General features: G+C 46.3%; 1 protein-coding gene across 13 annotated transcripts in view; it reads left to right on the top strand.

The window, feature by feature from the left end:
- Positions 1-11,915, top strand: part of CDH23 (cadherin related 23) — a 524,046-nt gene that overhangs the window by 437,760 nt on the left and 74,371 nt on the right. For all 13 annotated transcript variants that reach the window (XM_064269675.1, XM_064269673.1, XM_064269677.1 and 10 more), the window contains one exon: positions 6,333-6,560. In XM_064269675.1, coding sequence (XP_064125745.1) covers positions 6,333-6,560 — 228 coding nt within the window. The remainder of the gene's footprint in view (positions 1-6,332; positions 6,561-11,915) is intronic.

Consider the following 11,915-nt stretch of genomic DNA (forward strand, 5'->3'; position numbering starts at 1 on the left):
GTGAAGCAGGCTCACTGTCTGCTGCTGCCATGCCCACTTGGATAAGGTGGTGAGCGCTGTCGTGCCCATAGAAGACCAAGCAGCAAAGCACGCTGGGCCCGGCCACCCCGACGTATCAAAACAAAACAAAAAAAGCAGGACAGAGCAAATGAACATACAATTAATAAAGAAAGAAAATAATACCTTGAAGTCTCGGAGACAGCAGATAATATCAAAACATATAAAAAAGCAGGACAAAACGGCTCCAGCAAGTGACCAAAATAAAGCATCAGATAACCTCCTAGTAGAAGAAAAGGCATCGTAACTATCTGATATGGAATTCAAAAGACTAATATTTAGGACTCTCCAAGAGATCAGGAAAGAGCTCAAGGAAAACACAGATAAAACCAAGGGAAAAATAGAACTACATTTTAGGCCACAGAGCAACCCTCAATAAAATCCAAAACATTGAAATAAAACAGAGCATTCTCTCTGAACACAATGTCATAAAAATAGAAATCAGTAACAGGAAGAGCAAGGGAAAAAATTAAATACATGGAAACTGAATAACACCTTGCCTAAAAACAGCTAGGTAATATAAGAGATCAAAGAAGGCATAAAAAAATTCCTAGAATCAAATAAGAATGAAAACACATCATAACAAAACCACTGGGACACAGCAAAGGCAGTGCTCAGAGGTCAGTTTATAGCAAAAAAAAAAAAAAATGCACACAGCGAAAAAGAAGAATGGGCCAGAATCAAAACATTAGCCTTACAATTCAAACAAATAGAGAAGAGCAAAAGAAGCCCGTGGAAACCAGAAGAAAGGAAATAAAGATTAGAGCAGAAATAAATGAAAGAGAGAACAGAAAAACAGTAGAAACAATAGAAAGAGTCAACAAGACCAAAAGTTGGTTCTTTGAAAAGATCAACAAAATTGACAAACAATTAGCCAAACTGACAAAAGAAAAACAGGAGAGGAAGCAAATAACCCAAGTAAGAAATGAGATGGCAGACATTACAACAGAGCCAACCTAAATAAAAAGAAGCATAACAGAATACTATGAAAAATTAAACAAATTTGAGAACTAGAGGAAATGGACAAATTTCTAGAAAGACAGTACTTACCTAACCTAGCACAAACTGAGGTAGAAAATCTGAACAGACCCATAACAAGAAAAGAGATTGAAGAGGTAATTTAAAAAAAAAACTCACAACAACAACAACAACAAAAAAGCCCTGGCCCAGACGGCTTCACTGGAGAATTCTACTAACCATTCAGAGAAGAGCCCACACCAGTACTACTCAAGCTCTTTCAGAGCATAGAAAAGGAAGGAATACTCCTGAATTCATTCTGTGGAGCCAGCATAACCCTGGTACCAAAGCCAGGTAAAAGATCACAAAAAAGAAAATTATAGAACAATATCTCTAGTGAACATAGATCCAAAAATTTTCAGCAAAATTCTAACCAATAGAATTCTGCATCGTATCAAAAAAAAATACACCACAACCAAGCAGGATTCAGATTAGGAATGCAAGAATGGTTCAACATTAGAAAATCAATCAATATAATCTACCACATAAATAGAACAAAAGAAAAGAAACACATGATCATCTCAATTGATGAAGAAAAGACATTTGATAAAGTCCAACACCCATTCCTGATAAAAACTCTCAATAAAATAGGAAAAGAAGGGAAATTCCTTGACATAATAAACAGCATCTATAAAAAACCAACAGCCAACATCATTCTCAACAGAGAGAGGCTGAAAACATTCCCCTGAGAATGGAAACAAGACAAGGATGCCCTTTATCACAACTCCTATTTAACATCGTGCTAGAAGCCTAGCTAGAGCAGCAAGGCAAGAAAAAGAAATAAAGGGCATCCAGTTTGGAAAGGAAGAAGTAAACTGTCCCTATCCCCAGATGACATGTTCCTATATGGAGCTAACCCTAAACATTCCACAAGAAAACTACTGGAACTAGTAGAAAGATTCAGCAGAGTATCAGGATACAAGATCAACATGCAAAAATCTGTTGGATTCCTATACGCCAACAAGAGAACTTCAAAAAGGAAATCAAGAAAACAATACTATTTGTAATAGCCCCTAATTTTTTTCTAAAAAGATAAAATACTTAGGAATAAATCTAACCAGGACATAAAAGACTTATAAAAAGAAAATTACAAAACATTACTGCAAGAAACCAAAAGAGAGCTACATAAATGGAAAAACATACCATGGGGTCCTGTACGGGAAGACTCAACCTTATAAAAATGTCAGTTCTAACTAAAGCAATCTACAAATATAACGCAGTCCTGATCCAAATATCAACAGCATTCTTTAACAACATGGAAAAACTAATCATCAACTTTATATGGAAAGGAGAGATGCCTGGCATAAGCAAAGCATTGAAGAGAAAGAACAAAGTAGGAGGCCTCATACTACTTGATCTCAGAACCTACTGTACAGCCACAGTAGTCCAAACAGCCTGGTGCTGGTACAATGACAGACACATAGACCAATGGAATAGAATTGAGAACCCAGATGTAAATCTATTCACATGTGGTCAGCTGATCTTTGACAAAGGACTAAAGTCCCTTAAATGGGGAAAAGACAGTCTTTTTAACAAATGATCCTGGCAAAATTGGATGTCCATCTGTAAAAAAAAAGAAACAGGACCCATACCTCACACCATACACAAAAACTAATTCAAAATAGATCAAAAACCTAAATGTAAAACTTAAAACGATAAAGATCATGGAAGAAAAAATAGAGACAGCACCAGGTGTCCTAATATATGACATAAAGAGAATGCAAACCATAACTAACAATGCACAAACACCAGGAGATAAACTAGATAACTGGGAGCTCCTAAAAATTAAAAACTTAGGCTCATTGAAAGATTTCACCAAAAGTGTAAAAAGAGAACCTACAGACTGAGAAAAAAAATTTGGCTTGGACATATACAACAAGGGTCTAATCTCTAAAATCTATACAATATTCAACACCTCAACAACAAAAAGATAATCCAGTTAAAAAATGGACAAAGGATATGAACACACAGTTCACCAACGAAGACATTCAGGTGGCTAACAGACACATTATGAAATGCCCGTGGTCATTTGTCATTAAACTCATTGCCGTTCAGTTGATTCCAACTCCTAGCCACCCTATAGGACAGAGTAGAACTTCCCCATAGAGTTTCCAAGGAGCGGCTGGTGGATATTGGAACTGCTGACCTTTTAGTTAGCAGCTATAGCACTTAACCACAAATGCAAACCAAACTATGATGAGATACCATCTCACCCCGACACTATTGGTACTAAGCAAAAAAAACAGACAATAACAAATATTGAGGAAGTTGTGGGGAGCTTGGAACTCTTATGCACTGTTGTTGGGAATGCAAAATGGTACAACTACTATGGAAAACAATATGGTACCTCCTTAAAAAGCTATAAATAGAGATACCATATGATTCAGCAATCCCACTACTAGGAATATATCCTAGAGAAATAAGAGCTATCACACTAATAGACATATGTACACCCATGTTCATTGCAGCATTAGTCATAACAGCAAAAAGATGGAAACAACCTAAGTGCCCATCCACAGATGAATGGATAAACAAATTATGGTGCATACACACAGTGTAATACTATGCAGCAGTAAAGAACAATGATGAATTCGACAACAACCTCACAACATGGATGAATCTGGAAGGCATTATGCTAAGTGAAATAAGTCAATCACAAAAGGACAAATATGAGACCACTTACAAAAACTCAAGAAAAGCTTTATACAGATAAAAAACAATCTTTGATGGTTATGAGGTAGGGGGGCGGTGGAGAGGGGAAATCACTAACTGGATAGTAGACAAGTGTTCGGCTACAACCAATGGCTGCCCTGACAGGGAGCACAACAGAGAACCCCTGAGGGAGCAGGAGAGCAGTGGGATGCAGACCACAAGTTCTCATAAAAAGACCAGACTTAATGGTCTGATTGAGACTAAGAAGGACCCTGGAGGTCATGGTCCCCAGACCTTCTGTTAGCCCAAGACAGGAACCACTCCCAAAGCCAACTCTTCAGACAGGGATTGGACTGGACTATGGGATATAAAATGATACTGGGGAAGAATGAGTCTCTTGGATCAAGTAGACACATGAGACTATGTTGGCATCTCCTGTCTGAAGGGAGTCGAGAGGGTAGAGAGGGTCAGAAGCTGGCCGAATGGATAGGAAAATAGAGAGTGGAGGGAAGGAGTGTGCTGTCTCATTAGGGGGAGAGCAACTAGGAGTATATAGCAAGGTGTTTATAAATTTTTGTATGAGAGTCCGACTTGATTTGTAAACTTTCACTTAAAGCACAATAAAAATTAAAGAAAGAAAAAAAGATCGTAGACAAGTGTTAACTTTGGTGAAGAGGAAGACAACATACAGTATAGGGGAAGTCAGCACAGTTTGACAAGGCAAAGTCACAGAAGCTTGCTAGACACAACCAAACACTTTGAGGGACTGAGTTAGTAGGCTGAGGGCTGGGAACCATAGTCTCAGGGGACATCTAGGTCAATTGGCATAACAGTTCATAAAGAAAATGTTCTACATCCTACTTTGGTGAGCAGGGTGTGCAGTCTTAAAAAGCCTGCAAGCAGCCGTCTAAAATACATCTATTGGTGCCATCCTGTCCAGAGCAAAGGAGAATGAAAAAATCCAAAGACAAAGGAAAATATTAGTCCAAAGAACGTGAACCACAGCCTCCACCAGCCTGAGCTCAGAAGTAGTTGGTGCCGGCTACCACCACCAATCACTCTGACAGGGATCACAATAGGGAATCCCAGAGAGAATGGGAGAAAAATGTAGAATAAAATTCAAATTCACACACACACACAAAAAAAAAATGACTGGACTTACTGGTCTGAAAGAGACTAGAGGAACCCCCAAGATGATGGCCCCTGGATACCCTGCTAACCCAGAACTGAAGCCCCTCCACATTGCACTTTTCAACCAGAAGATTAGACCGGCCTGTAAAACAAACAACAGCACTCGTGAAGAATGGGCTTCTTAGCTCAATCAAGTATAGGAGACCAAATGGGCAACGGTTGCCCAAAATCAAAGACAAGAAGGCAGGAAGGGACAGGAAAACCAGACAAATGGACAAGGGGAACTTGGGGTGGGAAGGGGGAGAGTGCTGACACATTGTGAGGATTGCAACCGATGTCACAAAACAATTTGTATATAAATTGTTGAATGAGAAACTAATTTGCACTGTGAACTTTCATTTAAAGCATAATACTTTTTTTTTTTTTTTTTTAAGACAGGGCACAGGAAGGTAAGTTGTAGTGAAATAGAAAAGTACAAGAGGGTTTCTAATTAAAGTGCAAGAAAACTATAGAATAACAAAAACAAAGAAGTAAGCAAACCATAAATCTCAAAAAAACTGGGGGTTGGGAATAGGAAAAATACTGTAAAATTAGAAGCAAAGTAAATTTGAAGGAATCGAATGAAGTAAATGACTCCTTACACTAAATGTCACTGGGCCCCAGGTTCTGGGACTGGCGTTGGGTGGTAGGAAACAAGCCAGCAAAAAGGAAAAAGAAGAAAAAAAGAATTCAAAAGTCACATGGGGGATGGTTGCATTTATGCATTTATGTAATATTTTTTATGTTTGTGGGAGTATGCATTTTTCATGTTATTTAAAATATATGAAAAAAAAAAAGTATCATGTTTATTATTCAGTCCTAAGATTGAGACACTCCAGGAGAATTTCTGCTCAGCATTGCTGGTTATCAAGTCAGGATGGCATAGGGTTTTAGAATCCAGCTCTTGGGCCAATCCAAAAAAACCCATTGCCATCAAGTCGATTCCAACTCATAGCGACCCTACAGGACAGAGTAGAACGGCCTCATAGAGTTTCCAAGGAGCGCCTGGTAGATTCAAACTGCTGACCTTTTGGTTAGCAGCCGTAGCGCTTAACCACTACGCCACCAGGGTTTCCATCTCTTGGGCCAGACTCCCTCAATTCAAATCCTGGCTCTGCCATGCCTGGCTGTGTGGACTTGCACAAACCACTTCCCTGTGCCTCAATTTTCTCATCTGAAAATAGTGATAACACCAGCGTCTAACTTCGGTTGTAGAGATGATGCACTGAGTTAATGGAGGACCCAGCACAAAGCAGGTGCCCACAAACTGTTTGCCACCATGGTCTGCACCATTATCATCTCACTGTTCCTGAGCAGACAAAACCAGGCTTTCTAGAGGTCCACTTTAAGGCACAGCACCACCAGGAGTTGGTATGTGTGCTAGACTTTGCCCCAAAGATGTCGAATCCAGAATGACCACTTTCCTGTTCTCCCAGAACGTTGGTGGTGGCACCGCCGTGGTCCAGGTGAGAGCCACCGACCGTGACATCGGGCTCAACAGCATCCTGTCCTACTACATCACCGAGGGCAACGAGGACATGACCTTCCGCATAGACCGAATCAGCGGTGAGATCACCACACGGCCCGCGCCTCCAGACCGGGAGCACAAGAGCTTCTACCACCTGGTGGTCACAGTGGAGGACGAGGGCACACCTACCCTGTCGGTGAGCCATGGGGGATAGCCACAGGGAGGGAGGAGGTGGACGAGGAGCAGCTCTGCCTCTATACAAGGAGAGTCAAGATGAGTGGACGTGGGACCCCATGCGGTGGGGAGAGTCCTTGAAAACTCCTTCATGACGTGTTTAATCCATCAGCCTACAGTATTTATGGAGTGCCTGTTGTATGCAAAGCTGGAGTCTATTTCTCCCAAGTCCACAGCCACTTGAAGCTTCTATTTAGTGTTCTTTGCTCTCACAGAGCAGTTCCATATGATGGCACAGGTTGCCTACCCAAAGAAGCAAGTGGGAGCTGAAGTTCAGCCAACACTCCGTTTTCCAAGCTGTGTGCCTTTGGGGCCACACTGACCAGTATGGCACCCTTGTGCCAAAATACCAAAGGTGTCCTCTTGCCCTCTTCATTTGAGTCCTGTTGGTGTGACACTCTGTCACAACGCATCAGGGTTGGAAGGAACTTGATGGGTCCCGTGGTCCAGTCTCATGCTTGCTTCAGGATGAACCATCCCTCCTGGTCATCCTTCCAATAACATTTAGAGATGCATTTGGCTGCAAGTAACAGAAATTTAACTGTGGAGTCATAAATAAATCAGAATGTATCTTTCTTACTGAAAAATCCTGAAGAGAAATACGAATGTTGGTTTCATGCTGAATGATGTCAGAGCTAATGTTCCTTGGGCTTTCCCTCATGGTTGCAAGATGGCTATTATAGCTCCAGCCATTGCTCAAGGTTATGTTCAAGGTTTGCAATGTCGGAGAAGTGGGGGGGGGCCTGAGGAGCTGGATGGTGAGACTGTCTGGGGGTGATGGGTGATGGAGTAGGAAGTGAGTGGGGGGTGAGAGTACTTTGCAAATTGAGAGCAGGAATTTGGAATCAGGACACTGAGCCCACTGTGACCTGGTTGTGTGATGACAAGCAAGCCAGAATCTATCATAATATCGATTTTGTCATCTGTAAAAGAGATAATAGTATTTACTTCATAGGAGTTGTTTGGGGGATCAAATTAGATCATGTTTATGGAAGTACTTGGTAAACCATGAGGAAGAGGAAGAGAATTGTATCCGCCCTCTATTGCCACAATAAGCTGCGTTACAAACCAAACAGACCTTAGAGGTGTAAAACAACCACCGTTTATTTAACCCCAATGTGGCAGACTGGCAGTGCGGCCTGGCTCAGCTCAGTGATTCTTCTGGCCTCAGCTGGGCTCCCTCTGTCCTCTGGCATACTCAAGCTCAGGGCATTATTACTTTTGAGAAGACCCTGCCAAGGCCAGGCGAAGTTGCTAGAACTAGAGCTGCTTGTCAGCTGGGTGGCTGTGCTTCTGGGGCTTGACTGGTATTAGCTGGGGGGCACAGGCAGCTGGGCCACATATCTCTCCTCCTCCAGCCAACAGAGTCAGGAGCCAGGGAGAGTCTTGTGGAGGAGGCATCCGTCGAGTCCATATCTAAAAGGATGAAGCTTTCTGAGTAGGGGGCCTGGGAAAGCCAAGAGAATCCTACTTCTGAGCCCTCTTTCCATCTCTCATTTCTTCCCTATACCTACCTTCCCCCAGTTTCCTGAGAGCTGGGCAGTCCTGTAAACAGACTGGGCCGGCTCCACCCAGCACCCAGCTGTGTATCACCCAGGGCTCAGAACATCTGTGCTACAGGGGGCATCCGGGCCAGCCCCCAGCCTGTAACACAATGGTGCACTGCCCAGCCAGGGAAGTTATTGTGCAGCCTCAGCCTCCCATGCCAGGGACGCCAGGCATAGGGAGTAGTCTAAGTGACCACCAGGAAGGCCCCTGCAAGAGGAAGGGTTGGACCCAGAGAGGAAGGACAGAAGGCAACTAAGAGGTCAGAGGCTGAGCCCCAGGCTCAAAGGCAGCTTAGCGGGGGCGGGTGGGGCGGTGGGGGCGGGCCAACGGCAGCCTCCCTGCCACGTGAATCGTGTAAGCAGGTTATACAATCCTAGATCACAAACCCTGGCTTCTCAGACAAGGGCGGGGGTGGGGGGGGGTGCCTACAGGAGTTCCCTGTCCACTCAGGAGAACAAAAAATCTCCCACCACCCCCTTCTGGCACAAGAGTCCTCTGCAGCAGCCTCTTGATAGTCTATGAGCTGGGGACGCTGCCCTTGGCAGCTCACTTCATGTCTTTAGGGCAGAATTTAATAAACATTAAACTTGAACCTTGCCGCTGCTTGTGAAGCCTGCTTCCCGGGCTCCAGCTCAGGAAGCCCCAGCCTGGCCCCTTCTCTGTGCTGCACACAAATTAGGCCATCCTTCTCTGGACCAGGATGAATAAATCCAGACCCTGTCCTTAGCCCTGCTCCATGACCAATGTTCTGCAGCTGCTCAAATACTGTGAATGCAACTAGTCGAAAGCTTCTCCCTTCCCCATCCTCTTCTGCTGCAAGCAAGTGGGATGCGTGGACCACCACACCCAGCAGGAGTCCTGTGGCTTCAGGGTTGCCAGGCAGAAAGGGGGTGGCAGGAGCCGATGTGGAAGGAGCCCACCACATCAGCAACAGGGTCTTCTAGACCCTCCGAAGGCCTCAGCCAGGTCAGGCAGAGCACAGACAGGAACATTCTGGTTCAAGTGGGGTAGAGTCATGAGAATGACAGGTTCATCTCCCAGGGCCCTGGTATGTCCTGTAGGCAAGTCCACAGTGAAGGCCAAGCCAGGCCCTGGCCTACAAGGACATTCAATTCAACAAAGAGGAAGGAGCACTAGCCTGGGAAGCAGGAGACCTGGATTTTAGCCCTTTAGCCTCAGCTTCACCACCCATTTGATATGTGATAAGACACAAACCTCTTGGGACTTCAGTTTCCTCTTGCATTAAACCAAAACCCAAAACCAAACCCACTGTCACTGAGTCAATTTCAACTCATAGCAATCTATAGGACAGAGTAGAATTGCCCGATAGGGTTTCCAAGGAGCGGCTGGTGGATTCGAACTGGCGACCTTTTGGTTAGCAATTGAACACTTAACTACTGTGCCACCAGGGTTGCCCTCTTGCATTAAAAGGAGCAGTAAAGCCTCCCAGGGTTTGCTGGGAGTGGGGGTGGATTGAGGAACAAGCAAGAAATAACACAAGTGGAAGTGTTTTGGAAAGCATATAGTGTTATAACAGGAAAGACGAAGATGTGGCACACGTACTAACACTTCCTCTCCGGTGCCCAAGGCAGACATTGCCAGCTGATCTCCGCACTTTCTCACTAAGCTATTGATACCTCAGAATCCTTCTCAACACATATTCCAAGAACCCATACCAATAGATTAGAGTTGCTAAACAAAATCAATCCTCTGCCCTCTGGCCTGCACAAGCTCAGGGCATTATTGCTGTTGAGAAGATCCCCCAGGGCTAGGCCAAGTTGCTACAACTAGAGTTGGTGGCAAGTCGGAGGTGGCCCTGCCAATCGTGGGTGGTCCAGACAACAGATCCCTGTATCCTGGTTCAGCCATCAACCAGTTGCTATGTATCAGTGACCAGCTCGGCAACCACATCCGTGGATAGGCAGTTCCTGGACCCAGCCCCCCTGAGCCTCACAGAGGTGTTGTGGAGACAGCATCTATGCAGGAGGAAGAAGCGACAATGCAGAGTAGTGAAGGTGCAGTGAATGGGCCTGACAATCAGTGCTCCCCGGCGGACACTCACCTGGGTGGTGTCTGTTTCTCAAGAGGCCTTTGCACCCAGCGTCCTGACTGGCAATCCCAGTTCCCCTTTCCACCCACTGAAGTTCCCTTTGGGTTCCCTGAGCAAATCTGACCCCAGCCCCCAGCACGGTCGGGCCAGGCCTGGGCTCTAGCTGATGTCCAGGAAGGCCCGGTGGCTACGGTGCCCAAGTGAGAGGCACAAGCCCCCCTTTCGCTCCCCCGCATCTTTCCAAGTTCCCCCACCACGGAGCACTGCCTGCAGAAGGTGACGCCACCAGCCGTTCTGCCCCAAGGCCTGAGCTGCTGCCAGGCAGAAGTGAGGGCAGCCCCAGGGCTAAGGTTCCTGAAGGCCCACCCAGTGCCCATTGCCACAGACTCGCCAGGCAGGGCCAGCCTCACCCAACAGCAGGGTCCTAGGTGGCCTTCATGGCACGTTTTCAGGGAGTATCAAGCAGCCCCCGCTGTATGCCCAAATCTTCCCTAATGGTGCCTCAAATTCCATTCCCTTCTCCTCTCCCTGCAGGGAGTAAAAGCTGGAGGTCTTTATTAAATGTGAATGTCAGGAGACAGGTAGCGAGGCCCCTAATTCCTGACTAGATGATGCGGCTTGTTTGTGCTGGATGGCTAACCTAAAGCACCACCGCAGAAGGAAGGCCTGGCAATCTGCTTCATTAAGATTATGGCCAAGAAGACCCTATGGAGCAGTTCCACGAGGAGCAGTTGACATGAGGTCTCAATGAGTCGGAATCTACTCCGCAACCAACAATTCCTGATGTATCTCCTAACAGTGACCAAGTTCCTAAAAGCATAAATTTCCCTCCCAGGGCCTCAGGTGTGCCACGAATCCAGTACTCCCTGAGCCTCACCCTGCAAATGTCCTCGAGGCTCCACAGCTCCCCCTAGCCTCCTGGAAGGCACCCTGGCCCTGCTCCCCACACTGCCCATGCACCAGCCACAGGTGCCGGAGCTGGGCCATAGGGACAGCCACTAGGGCTGGTGTCTCCGGAGGTGCCGCCACACCTGGACTCTCCAGCGCCCCTGCCTGCCCTGGCAGCAGCAGGAAGGGCCCTGGGACAGCTGCTGAGGGCGGGCCCCGTGGGGATGGATGAAGAGGGAGCCCAGAGCTCAGAGGAAATATCTCTGAAAACAGGAAACCGCGAAGTTGAGCTGCCTTCACTAGTAAGGGTCCGGAGAAGAGCAGCATGCGAAGCCAGGAGGAAGCTCTCAGGAGGAAGTATAGTAGCTGTTCTTCTCGGGGCTCCTCCCTCTCGCTGAACAGCACCAGCGGGCCTGGGGTCTGACAGCCAAATTCTTAGAAGTCATCTCTGCTCTGAGGTCAGAAGCTGAGGGCCGGGGTCAGGCCAGCCTCCCAGAGGAGCAGGAAGAACTTTCTCTGTGCTGGGAGACAGGGAGGCCGCTCTTTCGGCTCGCCCTTCGACCCCAGGCACAGCCCAGCCCACCAAGGAGCAGGTGTCATCCTGCCCACCCCTGCCCCGTGGACCCCCTAGAACACTGAGAACAGCACCCTCTTTCTGTGGCAACTGGCACTGAGCATCCATGGGGGCAGATGGAGTAGAACAGGGGACCCCCAGAGTTGTAGCGACTTGAGTTGTCTGTTGCATCACAGGGCCTGGGCTCACCCTCTCCCCAGGGACCCCTGGCCTCAAGCACAGCCCCAGCATAGCCAGACATCCAAATTGGCCTATGC

The sequence above is a fragment of the Loxodonta africana genome, chromosome 16 (assembly GCF_030014295.1).
Source record: "Loxodonta africana isolate mLoxAfr1 chromosome 16, mLoxAfr1.hap2, whole genome shotgun sequence".
Taxonomy (NCBI): Eukaryota; Metazoa; Chordata; class Mammalia; order Proboscidea; family Elephantidae; genus Loxodonta; species Loxodonta africana.